We start from the raw sequence: 18,368 nt of genomic DNA on the forward strand, positions 1-18,368 counted from the left end.
CAAATTGCTCTGTGATTAAATAGACGAGAGCAAAATGCAGAGCTAGGCTTTATTACCAGAGGACTTCCGGAAACCCCTGAGAAGCCGGGGCCTGAAAGAGCATCCTGTTTTGTACCTTTAAACTGACACATAACTTGTGCAATAATAGAGTAACCTATCAAGCACACGGATAAAATGAAAATCCCTGTAGGTCACCCCTCACCCCAGCAGCGTTACTCATTGTTTTCATGGATCTTTGCGGAGAGAAATGTACAAGGACACAAACACACACTTACAAGAACCCAGAGTCCAGCCACCGCTGAATACTTTCTTGTTTGGAACCATCTACAAATGAGAAGGAAACAGTCATAGCCCAGCCAATTAAAAAGACTCGAGTTCATCATTCAGCCACCACCCAGTAGCTCCATTTCCTACATATTTAGGTCCATGTTTCTATAAGCATATTCATGTTTTCTGTAATCATCCTTTCCTGGAAATGAAGTATGAACTTGCCAAAAGACTGTAACTTAAAAAAAATAAAACCCAAAACATAAAAGGGGAGAAAAAGAAATCACCAAGAGCAAGAGATGTTGGAATCATGTTGTAATTACCTGGCATGAATGCAAAGGGTGAACAAGCACACGAGACTTTTGTCTTTCTCTTGTTGGATGGAAATCACCCGGGAGCCCCTCCGGATTGAATCAGGACATTTACCTAAGGCAGCTAGCCAGGGATGTTTATTTGCAAGGCGTTCTCTGCCAGGTTAGAAACCAAATTTGCATTCATTCCAGGGACAAATTGCACTAGACTCCCAGGATTGCCAAAGGCACCCTGCGTTAAAGGGGCACCAGCCTTTTAAGGTGGATCTTTATCCCCGCACCACAAAGGGTCACCAGGCAGAAAGGAGAGGATGCAAAGGCAGTGTTTCCTATTACGGGCCATAGGCTACTCTGAGCTGACTTTCTTGGACTTGAAACCATCAGTGAGGTAGCTGAATTACCCCCTCACAAGGTGTCTGGTGAACCAAAAAGGCCAGTGGAACAGGGAGGTGTTTATTCTTCAGTTGAGGTAGTGTGGAGGGATGAAATGAACTGGGCAGTGAACAAAGAAGAAAAACCAGCCTGGCCGGCGTGGCTCAGTGGTTGAGCATCGACCTATGAACCAGGAGGTCATGGTTCAGTTCCCAGTTGGGGCACATGCCGGCTCAATCCCCAGTGGGGGTGTGTGCAGGAGGCAGCCGATCAATGATTCTCTCTCATCATTGATGTTTCTATCTTTCTCTCCCTCTCCCTTCTTCTCTGAAATCAATAAAAACATTTAAAAAAGAAAAACCATCCGTTACATTATAGTGGAGGCAGAAGTGTTTCCTTAGTTATTACCCTTTAAGCTGTTAAATGATTATTGATGCCTCATGTAAAGCCCAGCAAATAAAAGCCTTTGGTTAAAATGAAGCCTCATGTCTCTGACGCAGACTCCACACAGCTCTGGTGTCCTGGGGGGCTTAGTATGGGGGTACATTGGAGTGGGAAGGAAGCCGAGTTCATTCTTTAGTTGGACTGTTTCCATCAAGGTCTTTGAGTGTCTGTAGGGGACATCAGAAGTGCCCATTTCATAGAAGTTTCTGGAATCATGCCAGGAATGCTAGTATCGTCAAAGCTAAGTCCATGCTCTGAAATGATTTGCCCCTAGCCCAAAGGCCCCCCATCCCTCACCACCCACAGAAGGGCGGGCGGTTTCAGACACCCTGAGGGCCCGTCCTCACCTAGCGCGGGCGTGGGGAGACTCTGGCCTTCCTCCTCAGAGCCCGGAGGCGGCTGCTCTTCCAGGGGAGGCCAGGCCCCCTTGGTGGACCGCAGGATGCCTCTCCGGCTCCTCTCCTGGCCTCCTCGAGGGCTGTCAGATCCAGGTGACTTCTCCACCATCATCATTCGGCACACTGATTTCAAAGCAACACAAACCAGACACAATGGGTCAGCTTTTGGGCTGGGCTCAAGGAGAGGGCAAAGGTCAAGATGCTCACAGACCAACGAGTAGATCCAGGTCACGATCTTTGGTAGCTTGCCCTCCCGCGCGCCCCCCCCCCAAGCCAAGTTCTCTGTTACAATGCAGAGAAATGGTCCCCTCTCAGTGGAGAGGCAGCTGGAGACCAGGGACTAATGTGGCCTCACCCATCACCAGGCCACATCCACACCCTGGTGGATTCAAGCTGGCTCTCAGGGTTGTGGTCAGTGAGCAAAGAAGTTGGGGAAGTGGCTACACCCAGCCACGGAGGAAGCTTAAAAGCACCGATTAACATAATAGGTAGCCTTCAAATCTATCCAACTGTTACATCTTTAAAAAAATATCTTTAAAGCCCTAGCTGGTTTGGCTCAGTGGATAGAGCATTGGCCTGTAGACCAAAGGGTCCCAGGTTCGATTCTGGTCAAGGGCACCTACCTTGGTTGCTGGCTCTTCCCTGGCTTGTGCCCTGGCAACCAATTGATGTGTTTCTCTCACTTGGATATTTCTGTCTTTCCCTCTCTCTAAAAATCAGTGGAAAAACATCCTCAAGTAAGGATTAACAAAAAAAGAAGACCTGAAATGTATTTAAAAAAAATGAAGACTTTGGCAACAGATCAGCCTGGACACTTGTGTGGCCTCGTATAAATAATATAACCTCTCTTCATTTCCTTAATTTTTAATGGCGGATAAATGGTACTGAATTTTAATAACTGTTAACCTCAGTGCTGTGCTTATGTGCTAGATTCCATGCTGAGTTCTATGCATATGTTATTTAATCTAATTGTCAATGAAGGAATTTGTCACAATTTTATAGTAAATTGAAGAACAGAGAGATTAAGTTGCAAATCCAAAGCCACACAGGCACCAGGATTCAAATCCAGGCCTTGACCTCCAAGCACGTTTCCATGACTTTGAAGCTGTACTATCTACTCTAAAGGGTGTTTGGGACAATTTGAATACTGGTAAATATATTATGCACATGGCACAAGAAAGGTAGGCTGCCCCAATTACTTAATTTGACATTTATGAGGCTTGAACAGCAAGAGAAGGAGACAGAAGCTTAGAGTAGCTGTGGAAATTGTTCAAACTCCTGAGACTCGGCATGTTGAGAACAATGCCTCCCTCTAACCCACTGATGTGTCTGTGGTACATGCATGGCTGAATTCTCAGCACATAGTAGGTGCTAAGTAAATATGTACAAAATCAAATAGCAAATCTAGGGTTCAAAATCACTGTTTCTGAATAAATCCTTGCATGCCATCTACTTGAATTTGCATTAGATTATTCTTTAAGCTTAGAGAAATGAACAAATAGTCAAATACCCACTTTAGCAGCATGTCTTGCATTCCTAAACTTAGGCATAATTCCTGATCACATGACTTGCACACTACCGTTTCTAATCAACGTTTCAACAAGGCACGTCATTCAGGTTTATTGAAGCATCTGGATATTCTAATATAGTTGAGCATTCTAGGTGCAACTGGTGGTAAGAGTCTCCTCATATGCTTCATCTATTAAAATTCTATCATTCCTTGGGAGTATAAATATACAGTTATTGTTGTAGTAATAATAAATTACTGCAAAAATTAATGACGATTGTGATGACTATTCATTTTGTGTAAAAATAGCAATTATAGGAAATTTCAATTAGTTAAAAATTTGGGCAACAGGTGGACAGTTAATATGTATATTAACAGGAAGCATTTTAGCCATCAGAAAGTTAACTAGGAATATACTCTGGGGGAAGATAAGTGCTTATGAAAATTTCAATGATGATACAGGAAGAAATAACACAGATTAGATTATACTTCTAACCTTTATAGAATTGCTTGGTACACTAGAATTCATAACAGGAGATGAAAACAACCTTTAGAAACTGCGTTTAATTTTCAGTTACTTAATTTTGCATAAGCTTCGGGTCTTTGGAGGAAAGACAGTTCTCTTTGGCAATGTCGTGCATCGTGTGCATGTGAATGGTAATCAGAGCATCAACTCTGACAGTACGAATGTCACCAGGAGGAAAAACTCCAAAATCACACTAGACAACATTCACAAATACCAGATTCAATAGAGGATCGGGGTTTGAATAAAGGTATAACGCAGCATGGGAAAATAAAACCCCAGAATAACCTTGCTCTTTCACTAACCTGGGCTGAAAGTCAGTTCCTATGTAGCAGGAGGGATTTGCTCTGTAGTGGGAGCAGGAGCTGCCTAGCAGCTGACAGTCCTTGAATCGCTGCTTCCGAACTATCATGTCACATTTTAACCTGGCCACCACTTTTTTCAAATATAAAACTAAAAACCATCAAAGTTTAGATACAAGTGCAGCTTTATTGGAGGGTCCCCAGACTTCCGTTCCACAGTAGTGGATTTGTTCTCAGCCACTGAGCTTGCACGGCCATGAGGGTAGCTCCCTGCCAGCTCAGTTGGACTTGGCTTTTAGCAGGAAAAGGCCTGTGGGAAAAGCAGCAATTCTTGTTAAAGGCAAAGGTCAGGGGCCAGTTTGTAAAAAAAACTCTTTGTTGCCTCTGACTCAGTGGGTGCCTTCCCACTTGGTGAACAAGTCTGCTTCTAGAAACAGAGTCTCCGATGCTTGAATGCCCTTCATCTGGCTTCCCTGGCGTGACCCCCAGAGCAGCCCTTTGGAAAGAGGCACAGAGCAGGTGGCAGCCCTGAACTGCCCACGGACTGGCAGGGTGGACGTTATGGCATGTGGCCTCTGGTGATCCCTCTAGTTAACCGCTCTGTCCTCAGGACATTTGGAACCAAACGTGAATCCTCATCCTGGACCCTGGACCCTGTGCAGCCCCTTCTCTCCAGATTACTTCTATCCTGATCACTACGTCATTAATCCTTACGTGTACAAAGAACTCCCATTAATTGGGGAAATTTCTTATCTTATTTTATAAAAAAAGAGAATGCAAAACTATATATGCACTAATAACTTAATTTTGTAAAAACAACAAAATCAACAAGCGATGTATTGAAAAGAAAAAAAAGCAATGTATTTTTATTGATTTCAGAGGAGAGAGAGAGAGAGAGAGAGAGAGAGAGAGAGAGAGAGAGAGAGAGAGAAGAGACATCAATGATGAGAGAGAATGCCCCTCACTGGGGATAGAGCCTGAAACCCTGACATGTACCCTTGACTGGAATAAAACCTGGGACCCTGCAGTCCGCAGGCTGAAGCTCTATCCACTGAGCCAAACCAGCTAGGGCCAACAAAAAGCAATGTATTAAAATGTTATCAAAGTTCCAAAATTTTAAGAAGAATCAGAATGAGAAAAAATGGCTTTGCTACATTAATTTTACATCGCATGTGCTTTCACTTGAGTGAACTGAACCAACCACACTCCTTTTCACGGTGAAGCCTTCGGCCCACAGCGAAATCACAGAACGTGGTGCTTTGATACTTAGAGCAACGAGATTCCCTTCCTGTCCTCTGGAGCTAACGGTTTGCACCTCCATGCAAACAGGCTGCCAATGAGGTTGTATATACTGGACGATAGGGGCTGTGCTTTCTTTCTTTATCTCTGTGTCCCCATAGACCCCAGCACAGCTCTTCGCCCACGGTGAGGAATCTGTAACTATTAGTTGACTGCTTGGTTATTTGGGAGAGAAACATCCAGTTGTCATAGCCAGTATTCTTGGTTTTTATGTGGTTAAAAGAACAAGTGCTTTCAGGTCAGATAATTCCAGATTTTAATCTCAGCTCTGCGGCTTCCCTGACATCTCCTTGGGGAAATTTTCAAACATCTCTGATCATCTACTTCTTCATGTCTGTAATGAGTATGAAATAACCATTCCATAGGGTTTTGGGAAAATTTAATGAAAAGATGTCTACAAAAGAATCAATGCCCATATTGGTCAATTTTTATTTCCCCCTTTCCCTCTCTTCTCTATGTTGCCTCCTGTCATTGTAATGCCAAGAACTGTCAAGTAAAGGAGAAGAATCACCAATTAATGCAGTAGTTTTTCTCATAGGAGATACATTTGACACTCTTAGTGTGTGGATAACCTGGGTATTTTGAGACTACTTAGTGTAGATAATTGAGAAGTTGGTATATTTGGAGACTGTGAGAATAAAATATTTCTGCAACCATGAGAACACAGATTTCCCTGAGACGATTAGAAGCTCATACCAAAGTCTGGAAATTCCATCGACTATGAATTAAATTTCAAGGTGACAATGATAGGCTGAAGCGCTAGCCTTGCCACCACTTCTGAAGGACCCTTTGATCAAGAAGAAAATAGCATAATGGAAGAACATCCCCAAGGCATTCTGAGTCCACAGGAATCTCAGCATCTTTATGTCCCCACTAGAGATCCTCAGTACCCCAGCCTATGCTCAAGCCTTCATAAGATCTCAAAAGGTGTCCAGCTTGCCTCGCTCCCCTCCATCCTCCATATACAATGACTTCCCCAGGAGCAGGACATAACAGAAGTCTGCACAGAGCCATGTGCTCTAGGAAGATCCGCCCCCTTCCCCAGCTGTAACACCACTCATAGAAGTTTAAAAAGGAAGCCTCCAGAACCCCTCATGCTCTTGAAAAGATGATTACTATGAGCCTAATACCATTCATCTCCCTCCATACACTAAATAAGCAATCAGTCCTAAGAGAGCTGATTCACACTTCTTACCTCAGGAGACCATAGGACTAACCCCAATCATGCCCTACAGCCATGCTCATATGGCAGTGAACATTGCCTCAGCTGGTCCAGTCTTCCACCCTTCCCAGACTCTTCCAACCCCTGAGCCCTCTGGAATTCACAGACTGTCACCTTCCAAATCCCTTTTATCCTGAGCTCTCCACTGAATATCCCTTACCTCCTTTCTCTAATTGAAACACGGGCATCACTTCCTTTGTCACTCTCTCAAGATGTGGCTTTTTCTTTGATCGCCCATTGAACTGGGACCATAGTCTTAGAGACAGTGTAAATTTTGTCCATGTCCATCATAGCTGTTGCAGACTTTGTTTCCTTCATTCTCTGAAGCACATACATCAGACTATGTAGGCATCCACATCTAGGACATTTGCCTCATTTACTGAAAATTATAAAATGGTTGTTCTGTTATCTTTCTGGAAGATTTAATTATCCATCTAGTTGACCCAACAACATCTAACTGCTCAGTTCAATAATCTGCCCACTTTCAACAATCTTTCCCTCTACTGATTCCCATGGTCAAACTTCATTGCTGTAAGTGAATACCTTCCAAAACCCCAATTTCAAGCATCCCTTCTATTTTACTTACAAACTATTCTTGGGCACCATTTCACCCCCCTCCCCCACTGGATCATTCCCTTCAGCTTTCAACATGCTATAATGTTTCCCATCTTAAAATAGTTCCCCATTGACCCCCTTAATCTTTAACTCCCACTCTAGTTCTTTATTAAACAGATGGTGATTCCCAAGTTCATATGTTCAAATCTGGACCAGAGCTTCAGAACAGGATCCCCGAGCCCCTTCTGGAGCTATTTGACATCTCTATAGATACCTATAGGCATCTTTAGCTTACACATGCCACACTCAATTCTTTATTCTTTCCTTGACTTCTACTTGAACCCACCCACCCCTCCACCATAACTATCCTATGCCAGTGTTTCTCATCTCAATAAATGATACCACTCTTTAGGCCAAGAACTTATGAGTCTTCCTTGATTCCTCCAATCCTTTCACGTCAAGCCATTTAAAAAAAAAAAAAAAAGAGGTGCAGGGCCCTTAATAATAATACTATATCTCAGACCAACCACTTCCATGGCCATCAATGTGATATACATCAGAACTCATCATGTTGCTTGGATCACTGCAAAAGACTCTGATTTACAGCACCACCCACACCTCCTGATTCTCTTTATAGCAAACTCAAATCAGTATGCCAATGATCAACTATCAGTTCTTATCCTTTTATAATTTTCAGCAGCATTTGATGGAGTTGACTACTTTATCTTAAGGGAAATAATCTTTTCATTTGTTTTCTAATACCACACTCATCCAGATTTCCTCCTATCTCACTCAAAGCATTTTTCTGAAGCTCTTTTCCTGGTTTCTGTTTCTAACCTCTAAATTTTGAATGTTTTATATCTCAGTCCTCAGCCCCTTCTTATCTTCTCTATCTACATTCTCTCCTTATATTAGTATGGCTTTAATTTCTCCTCTGTAATTCCATGGTTCAGTGTAAACCACTAGTAAAGTATTATCAATTGTTTTGTAAGTCTGTGTTTACACTTCTGTTTAACCACACTGAGATTTTATTCAGGACTGAGATCCTAGCTCTCATATCATAATTGTATGGAAAAGGTACTCAATGTATGATTATTAAATGAATGACTGTTTAAATGAATGCCAACAAGGAATCAGGAAATATCAAAGTAAATCTATATATATAAAAAGCAACCATTACAACCAGACGACTGGCTGGTAGCTATGATGCGCACTGACCACCAGGGGCAGACACTCAACACAGGAGCTGCCCCCTGGTGGTCAGTGCACTTCCACAGCCAACCTCCCGTGGCTGGCCAACCTCCCACAGCCGGCCAACCTCCCATGGTTCCTCCCCCTGGCCGGCCTGCCCTGATCACTCTGATCACCAGCCAGGCCAAGGGACCCCACCTGTGCATGAATTTGTGCACTGGGCCTCTAGTCTGGTTATAAGATCATTAAAGATTTCATACATATATACACAAATATATATATTTCTACCTCTACTTTGAAACAAGATTTTCTGAGTAATCACTTGATGCCCACTTCTGCCATTTCAACCAAAACTATCTGAGTAAATATCTTTTTTTTAAACCTTCTCTTATGTACCTTATAAGTGCTAAAAAGATAAAGATCTTAATTCATTACCAGAGGAACAAAAAAGAAGTTGATTTTCATTAATCAACAAATAGCTAATTGGTTGCATGACATTGAGCATGAAGTTTTAAGTTGTCTTGGAATGTAGTGTTCTTTTTCACTATATGAGAAAATTAGATGACATGAGATAACTCCATAAGTTGATTATTCTATTTCTAGCCACCACATAGACTGTTTAGTATTTGACCAATGCAGTTCACAGCTCACATTTAAAAAAGATTTTAAAACTATGTTCGTCAAAACTATAAAAGTGAGAAGAATACAACATTGTTCCTGTTACTCATGGCTTTGGAAGATCACTCAGTAACTCAAGCCACAAAGCCAAGCCAGGAATGCCCTTCTGCTCTTCCTCCCTATCCAAGTATCAAACCCCACAAATACTTGCAAAGATTTCTGAGTGATTCAGTGAAGTAGAGTCAGATCCTGGGGAAGAGAGTGTTCTGTCAACACTCTGCTGGGAGGAACAAGCAGTCTGCGATGAGTTGCTCTGTGGGTGGCTTCCTCCCACTATGAAATATGTGAAGGGTGCTCACTCCTGCCATTTAGGAGCAAGCTGGATTAAAAATCAAGGCAGTTGTGCCCAAGTTGGAACCCAAAGTCAGTTCTCTTGGACTTTGAGTTTTCATGTTTTACTGGTGAGAATAAGCAAACAATGATTAATTCAAGAATTATCATAGAGCTTCCTGGATACTTGAAATGCCTTCAAGGCTGGTAAGATTGGATCAACTGATTTATTGACTGCTAGCCCTGTTCCAATCCCTTTCCAACTTTAAAGTGGTTTTTCTTTCTCAATTAAGCCCTTTTTTCTCTTCATTTCTACTCTTGTCTTCTCAACATTCGCCTTGCCTCATCCTAGAGGGAGAATGAAAGGATGTTCGTATCTATGATCTACTTCTGGCCCCCCATTCCCACATTATTGCAATCGAAGCTTTTCATGCACACCATGTTCCCGATACACAGAACTACGTGTTCTCAAATGCGCCCTCTTCGCTGACCCCATGGGGTGCAGATGCCCCTAGCAGCACTGCCCTTTTCATTACTGAATCCCATTTCATTGAGTTCAAAGAGAACTTATTCTATAGAACTTTTTCTTCTTACCGATCTCTACTCCCACCTTAGTCTCTTCGGGCACTCACAGCAACCTGTGTAACCCCAACCTGTAAACCTGTGGACAGTCACGTGGTTTATTTATACTTCTGCCTTTCCCACGCAACTAAATGAACTCCTTGGGGACCAGGACCATGCCTTATGTATTTTTGTATCTGTGGTACATAGTCTAGGACATGAATAATAATAGGTAATCAGCAATAACTGTTTAATGAATGAATGATTACTTCTGACCCTGGACTCTGTCTTTGCTCTCCATGGGTGGGAATTGCTACTTACTCATCTTTGTAGTTTCTATCATATTAGGCACCATACTGTGTACTAGTAGTTGCTCACAAAAGTGCATTAGATACCCGTGCTCAATAATATCTACTAATTCAACTTAATTTAATAGTTTACTGTCTACTGTGTACAAAGCAACTTTGAGGAGCTTACAGTTGGTTATAAGAAATAGTACTTATTAACTATATATGTTGAAGCAGAATATAATATGCATTTTGGGAGAAGTACAAAACAACTGTTCTCAAATATTAAAGGAGGAAAATGTTCATTCAGGGGCATAAAAAAGCCTTCTTGGAAGGGGAAGTATTGGCTCCGGCTCTTGAAGATGAGATAATGGGGAGGCAAACGTTCCAGATAAGGGGATTAAAATGCATGTGAGCAATTATAGCATAAATTTCACCCAAGGGCTATTAAGCAGTGGCTTTGCAACAATTAAACAGATGTTCTTCAGTGTTAGCTTACTGAAATCACAAGTCATCTTAACTGACGGTGTGATGATTAATTTTATGTATCCACTTGACTGGGCCACGGGGTGCCCAGATATCTGGCTATTCATTGTTTCTGGGTGTGTCTCTGAGTAGTGTTTGACTCAGTTGCCTGAGTAACACAGATTGCTCACCCCATGGGTGGGCATCATTCAACTTGTTGAGGGCCTGAACAGAAGAACAAGGTGAAGGGAAAATTCCCTTTGCTCTGCCTCGCTGAGTGAGTTGGGATGTCAGTCTCTCCATGCTCTGGAATAGAGATTTACACCTGGTTCTTTACAACTGGTTCTCAAGCTCTGGACTCACACTAGAACCACACCATCAGCTTTCCTGGGTCTCCAGCTTGCAGACGGCAGATCATGTAACTGCTCATGTCCCATAATTGTGTGAACATCTTCCTTATAACAAATCTATAGACAAATAAATAGGTATAGATATTTATATCTCTCCCCCTTTCTCTCTGCCTTTCTCTATATATACATATAGATATAGATTATATAGATATAGATTAGAGATAGTGATAGAGATAGCTAGAGATAGATATAATAGATGGATATGGATATATATATGGATATGGATATAGATAGATTCTATTTAATTTCTCTGGAGAACCCTGACTAATGCAGATGGTGATTTCTCTTGAGAATGCTTTTAGCTGAGCTCTATTACACATCCCTTTCATATGCCCTTCTTAATACCTTTAGAAAATGAGTGATCAGGGGAAGGGGTTTGAGGTTGGGTAAAAAAGGTGAAGGGATTAAACAAAGAAAGAACAACGCATAGATACAGACAACAGTATGGTGATTACCAGAGGGAAATGGGTGGAGGGAGATAGGAAAGGGTAAAGGGGAAATAAATAATTAAAGGAGACTTAACTTGGGGTGGTGAACACACAGTACAATATGCATATATTATAGGACTGTACACTTGATACCTATATGATTGTATTATCCTATGTTGCCACAATAAATTTAATAAATTAAAAAAAATAAATAATGATGGGTCAAGCAATTCACTTTAAGATCTTCAGGTGTGCAAATCTGAAGTTTAAAAATATATTGTCATACAATAAAAATTACATTGTATTTCAATCCAATAGCAAAGGATCATGATGGTTCTGTTCAAGAACACAAAGAAATATATCTGGTAGTGAGGAGAAGAAATCAAGATTTAAGCCACTTACTATGTCTAAGTCCCCTTTCCAATGGCACTATTTTTTACTCCTCTGACATCAGAGATGTCACCAACCTTAAGAAATACAGAGGGGAAAAGAGTAAGTTTGCAGTGGAGAAATTCAGCAGATACCATCTTAAGATACCAAGTGTCCGAATTCACATCTTGGATGGAACATACAACAGTATGTTCCTCCCAATATGATGCACTGAGAAGGATGCCTCCTTGTTTCTGAGCTAGTCCTACCCCAAAATGCATAAGCTGTATCTAATCATGAAGAATTATCTACTAAGTCCAAATCGAGGGACATTTTACAAGGTGACTAACCTGTTCTGGTTTAGAGATATCAATGTCATGAAAGACAAATAGACTCTTTAAAATATTTTCTTTTGTACTCTGCAATAAAATTACAAGTATTGTAAAAAAAATGCCATTTTCTCTGTATCATTTGTCTTCCTAAAACATTCATGAACTTGCTTGATTTACCTTTAAAGTATACAGAGATCACCTGCGGCTGTGCAGAATCCCACCAGACCTGGACCCTGCTCTCAGAAGGCGAGCAGTGCTTGCCATTGTTTGGGACACTCAGAGCAACTCTGCACCCAGCTCCCCTCGGGTGCCCTCTAGAGTCCTGGAGGAGCCTGATCTGGGAGGTGACCAGTCCTGGGTTCTTTCAGCCTGGCCCTATGGCGCAGCCTCAAGAGACAAGGAGGTCAGTATCTCTCAGCACACAGGACACCCACATGGGGACATTGCTAACGAAGCTCTGAGCAAGGCTCTTCAGGCAGCAGTCTGGCGTCTTAACAGTCAACCAGGCATGAATCCTACATACTGGTAAAATCCTGATTATAATCAATTTCAATATCTAGTTGGGAAACGAATAAGAAGCCTTGTGTTAACATTATGAGGCAAGTGCCATTGAACTCTGAACTCACTTATTATTTTAAGGTTTTAGCTCCAGTATTAAATCACTTCCTAATATGGTATAATAAGACAATGATAATTAGGTGATTTTTCAATAGAAAATTATAGTGAACGTTTTATAGTGATAAAAGTGGATGCTCATTTATTTTTCTTAAAACCTTTTCTAATTTTCATTCCTAAATCAAGTTTTCTGGTTTAGCAACTACAAATACAGGACATGGCGTTACATTTGAACTTCAGATGAAAAACAAATAATTTTTAGCATAAGTATGCCCATCACTTGGGACATATTTATACCCAAAACACATTGCTGTTCTTCTAAAATTCAAATGTAACTGGTGTCTTTCATTTATCTGGTAAGCCTGTCCCTGAATCTTTTTTCTCTACTCTTTCAAAAGGACTTCACACTTTGATAGCAGGTTCCACCTGAACCAAAAAATCCCACATGGCCTCCTGCACCTCAAGCTCAGTTTGTATATCCTGTGAATTCACTCATTAGTTAACAACCAAAGAATTTAACTCCTTCACTTCATCTTAACGATTAGATTTCCCTCAGATTGTAAGGGAAAAAGTTACCAGTGAACACGACACAAACGTACAAGCTACAAAGAATAGCTAACGGAAAGAAAAACACAGTTTCTGCATCTCACCTCAGAAACCTGCTTGAGGTAGTTACAATGTAGGGGAAATACTCTGCTAACAGTTGTGAGCCTAGAGCTTCCCATTCCCTGTGTTTCAGATCGTCCCGTGTTAATGGCAGTCACCCAGGGAGCCACGGGGTGCAGAAACCATCCAGGCCAGAACCCACGACAATTAGATGCTTACCTTATTGCTAATGGCCTTTCTTCCTAGGAATCACCCGGTCACACCGCAGCAGGTAAAAAGCTTTCAGAACATGCCAGAGCTGCCCTTTCATTCCAACCGAGAGAAAATGAGAACAGAGAACTCTTACCCCCTCCCCCACAGGCTGGGAAACAAACCAGTTATGAGAATTACCAAAGTAGAACAAAAGTGTCTCGGCAGAGCAGTGGCCCTTGGAGCTTGTGCTCAAAGGTCTCTGGAGAGAACTTGGATACCTTCCTGCTTCCTTGAGCATCACAGCTGGGAACACTAAAAAGTCCTTGTGACCACAGAACTGTGGCCCAGGTTCCCATCTGCTCTTATTTAAATGTTAGTCATGGAAAGCCAGGACAGTCCGCTCGCCAAAGTCCATGGTCAAGTTGAGGATAAAGACACATAGTGATTCTCTCTACCGTGAGAAAGTAGTTAGAAGTGGTTAGACTGATGAGGAACTGGACTCAGAGGAAGTGTGTGAGGGGAAGGGATACAAGAGTTCCAGCTGCGTTTTTATTTCTGTGAACCCTTCTGCTTTTTCTTCAATGCCCTTTGACCTGTTGGCAGTGGCATCAGCCCTGAGTGCAGGACTGAAAAATCCTTTGCTGAGGAAGTAGAGTGAACTTGTCGTCATTTGGTTACCATGGTGATGGTACCAAGTGTTACCAGCCCCGATGATTTGCATTGCAAACCATCACTGGAAATGGGGACAGCAGAACTTGATATTCTGGATGGAGAGACTCAATTCACAGGAAAGTTCAGAGGGAACAAAACATAAATATATATGCATACTCCCCAACACATAAGGAAGGGGCCAAACAGTAAGGGCTAATAGTCAGTCCTATCCTCCTTGAAATTTCAGTATCTATAAAGTATTTATTTGGAAGATTCAGACAATTTCACTTTAGACAGGCAAGTAAGCACATTATCAACCTCATTTAAAAAATATATATTTTTTATTGATTTTAGAGAGGAAGGAAGAGAGAGAGAGAGGGATAGAAACATCAATGATGAGAGAGAATCATCAATTGGCTGCCTCCTGCATGCCCCCTACTGGGGGCTGGGCATGTGCCCTTGACCAGAATTGAACCTGGGACCCTGCAGTCCACAGGCTGATGCTCTATCCACTGAGCCAAACCAGCTAGGGCTATCAACCTTATTCTTTTAAAATTAAACTTCACAGTCATATTCAGCATGCATCCTTGTAAAGGGCATCATACTAAACCGCTACCTGATAATTATTATATTCTTGAGTCACGCATGACAGCAATACCCTTCATTTGGATAAACTGCATTATTAGAATTTGAAATGATGGAAAAGACCATATGCATTTCAGATGATACCTAACTTCAAACACAATGGAAGCCCCATATTTAAAAGGGAAGTACTGAGGTTGTCTTCAAGGGAAATGAGGGGAAAGGGCCTTACCAAGTCTGCCCCCTCCTCCTCTGACAGCTGGTGAGCTCCTAGTGTCACTGAGCAGGACTGGAATAGCCCTCCACCCTGGCCCTCCCCCTATCCTGGGAGATTCCCTGTCTTTTAGGGTTTCTCCCACCTCCACCACCAGTATCTGAGACCGTTACTCTCAGGAGCGCATCTAGGAATTCTGTGCTTAACAGTGGTGACAAAGATCAGAGGATGATAGCCATCATTTATTATTGACTTGTGCCAAACCCCTCAAGTCAATATTTTCTTACTTGATTCTTCCAAGTAGGAATTATTTTTATTCCCATTTTATAGATGATGAAACTGAGGTTCACAGATATTAAAAAAGTCACACAAGTTATAATGAAGACAGCCAGGACTCAGGCAAAACTAGGTCTATCTAACTCCCAAATCCATACTCCTAACAATAATATTTATTCTCGGAGTTCAAAAAAGAGTATACCAGCAGCTCCTATACACTTTCCCAAGGGTTCACTCAGGGAGGGGGAGCATGTTTCAGAAATGTCAGAACCTTTCTCAGTTTTTTAATGGTTCTGAATAGAAGTAAATTTAGCCTGGTTGGTCTGGTTTTACCAAGTTAAGTCAGAAAATCGGTTCTTTTTAAAAAAATATATTTTATTGATTTTTTACAGAGAAGAAGGGAGAGGGATAGAGAGTTAGAAACATCGATGAGAGAGAAACATCGATCAGCTGCCTCCTGCACACCCCCTACTGGGGATGTGCCCACAACCAAGGTACATGCCCTTGACTGGAATCGAACCTGGGACCCTTCAGTCCGCAGGCTGACGCTCTATCCATTGAGCCAAACTTGTTAGGGCCGGTTCTTGTTTGTTGAGAGTTTCTAAATCCAAGAACCATAGCTAGGCGACAAGAGCTAAAGGTAGGCCTTCCTTCCTTCCGCATGCATGCAAAGATAATCAAGCTCAATATTTTTTGAGCATTCCCAATGAGCCAGAAGCTGACTAGAAAATACCAACTCCATGTACAGTACAATTAAATGATGACTGGGGATGACTGATAGGCTAGTAAGCTACCAAAATAGATGGGAGGCAATTCTTTCCTAAGCACTCGTTAGTAGACAGTATGATGCCAAGTGCATATCATGAGATTAGCTCTATGTTCCACCCCATGGATGTTAAGATGGTGCTTCGTTTTAGGAAAACATTTAACAATGTTTATTACATTTTACCCCGTAGAGTTAAATTTAAAACATCACGCATGCTCCACACATATTTGATATTCACTCATCACAATAAATCTGGCTCAATTCAATCATTTTTACGATAAAGATCCAAATCAAATTCTACCTTCACTACGAAGGGACCTCCCCCAATTTTACTCTTATTTTGCTTATGCTTGTCCCACAGCACTTACCACATTATGCCTGCCATTAGATCATTGATCTTCCATTGGAACTCATTTTGACCCCAAGGAGACTTTTGGCAATGTTTGGAGACATTCTGGTTGTCATAGGAAGGCGGGGAATACAGTAAACACACTGTAATACAAACAGCGGTCACCCAGCCCTATAAACACACACTGTTTCAGTCCCCGATGTCAAGAGCGTTGAGACTGAAAAACCGGTTGCTCAATAAATTCTTGGGACTTGGAAACACAAGTGCTTAGTTCCACTCTGGCTCCAATACTTCATGACCTGTGAGAAACTGGGCAAGTCACAGTTCCCGAGACTCATGATTCTCACCAGCAAAACGCAAATACTTATTTTGTGGATGTTCCCTCTGAGAATTATTGTAGGGATCACGGCAATAATGCATGAGAAACGGCTCGTCCACTTGGTGCAATCATTGTTAGGTGTACGGTGATTGTATGAATGATGATGACAATGGTAGTTGTGCGGGCAGCCTGAGTATATAGGTCTAGAGCTCACTGAGGAAATCGAGGCTGGATTTTAAATCTGAACTCAAATGTATTCACTTAAATTTCATATCAATAAGTGTTTATTGAGCAGCATCTCTGGGCTTGCATTCTTCTAGGTACTATAGATATAAGAATAAGATATTCTCCCTGAATTAAGGAGTTCATTTTTTAGGATAGAGATGGAGTCATAAGCAAAAAGTTATAACACTGTGTAAAATAACCGAAGATAATAGAGGCTAGGTGAATAAAGTCTTTTAGAAGCAGAGCAATTCAGGATATATTTTACGTTTATGAGCTGCATTATACTGGCAATAACAACAACAAAACACACCCTTTTTTTACTACCTCGCTTTACTGATCCCCATGGGGGAAATGCACAGTCTTCTGACTTAGATTACCCACTAGATCAAAGTGGATAAGAAAACCGAAGTTGCTTTTTAACAATGAACATGTTAAATCTGACCACGTAGAACAGTAATGAAATGGAGGCAGCTCTCCGATCTTGAGTCCTGAAACGGGTGAAAAAGCTATGACTCCGAACAGCCACGCACGCTGTGAATCCCTCATTGCTGCACTGGGGTATAACATGCTTCCAGAATGCACATGAACGGTGTTTGGGGGAAGTTTTCCAGGCCACCCCAGGTAGCTGAACTGTATTCCCATTTACTCTGTTCACAGGAAATAAATGTCTGATAAACTGAATGGAACTGTGATATAAAAAGTAGGCTTTAATTAAACTCTGAGGCCCTTACAACATTAGTGATTCTGCCATCTCTCTCTTTAAAAAAAAAAATCTTTGTTGTTGAAAGTATTACATATGTCCCCTTTTTTCCCCAATCGACCCCCTCTAGCCCACCCCTGCCCCCCTGTCCCAGGCCCTCACTACCCCACTGTTTGCATCCATAGGTTATGCATATATGCATACAAGGTCTATGGTTGATTATCTCCCATTCACCCACCCTGCCCCACTTTCCCTCTGAGATTCCACACTCTGTCCCATGCTTCCATGTCTCTGGATCCACTCTGTTCATCAGTTTATTTTGTTAATTAGATTCTACATATGAGTGAGATCATGTGATACTTGTCTTTCTCTGACTGACTTATTTCACTTAGCATGATACTCTCCAGGTCCCTCTATGCTGTCTCAAAGGATAAGCTTCTTCCACCTCTTAATCAGCAATGTTCTCTGGCTATTCCATTCCACTTCTCAGACTCAGACTCTCTGGCCTCTCTCTAATCAGGACCCTGGAATCCAGGTAATCCAGGTAATTTCTCTTTCTCAAGATCCTTAACTTAATCTCATCTACAACACCCCTTTTGATATGTAAGGTAACGTATCAAACACGTTTGATTTCTTTGGTATGGGGCCATTATTCTGCCCACCGTATCCCCATTATCCAGTG

General features: G+C 41.8%; 1 protein-coding gene across 1 annotated transcript in view; it reads right to left on the bottom strand.

The window, feature by feature from the left end:
- ITPRID1 (ITPR interacting domain containing 1) overlaps window positions 1-1,931 on the bottom strand; it is a 47,756-nt gene extending 45,825 nt beyond the window's left edge. Inside the window, exons 1-2 of the mRNA XM_054726602.1 lie at window positions 1,742-1,931; window positions 276-324 (exon numbers count right to left, since the gene is read on the bottom strand). Of these exons, the coding sequence (XP_054582577.1) occupies window positions 276-324; window positions 1,742-1,907 (215 nt within the window). The 5' untranslated portion in view covers window positions 1,908-1,931. The remainder of the gene's footprint in view (window positions 1-275; window positions 325-1,741) is intronic.
- Between the last annotated feature and the right edge of the window lie 16,437 nt (window positions 1,932-18,368).

Source organism: Eptesicus fuscus, chromosome 14, assembly GCF_027574615.1.
Source record: "Eptesicus fuscus isolate TK198812 chromosome 14, DD_ASM_mEF_20220401, whole genome shotgun sequence".
Lineage (NCBI taxonomy): Eukaryota > Metazoa > Chordata > Mammalia > Chiroptera > Vespertilionidae > Eptesicus > Eptesicus fuscus.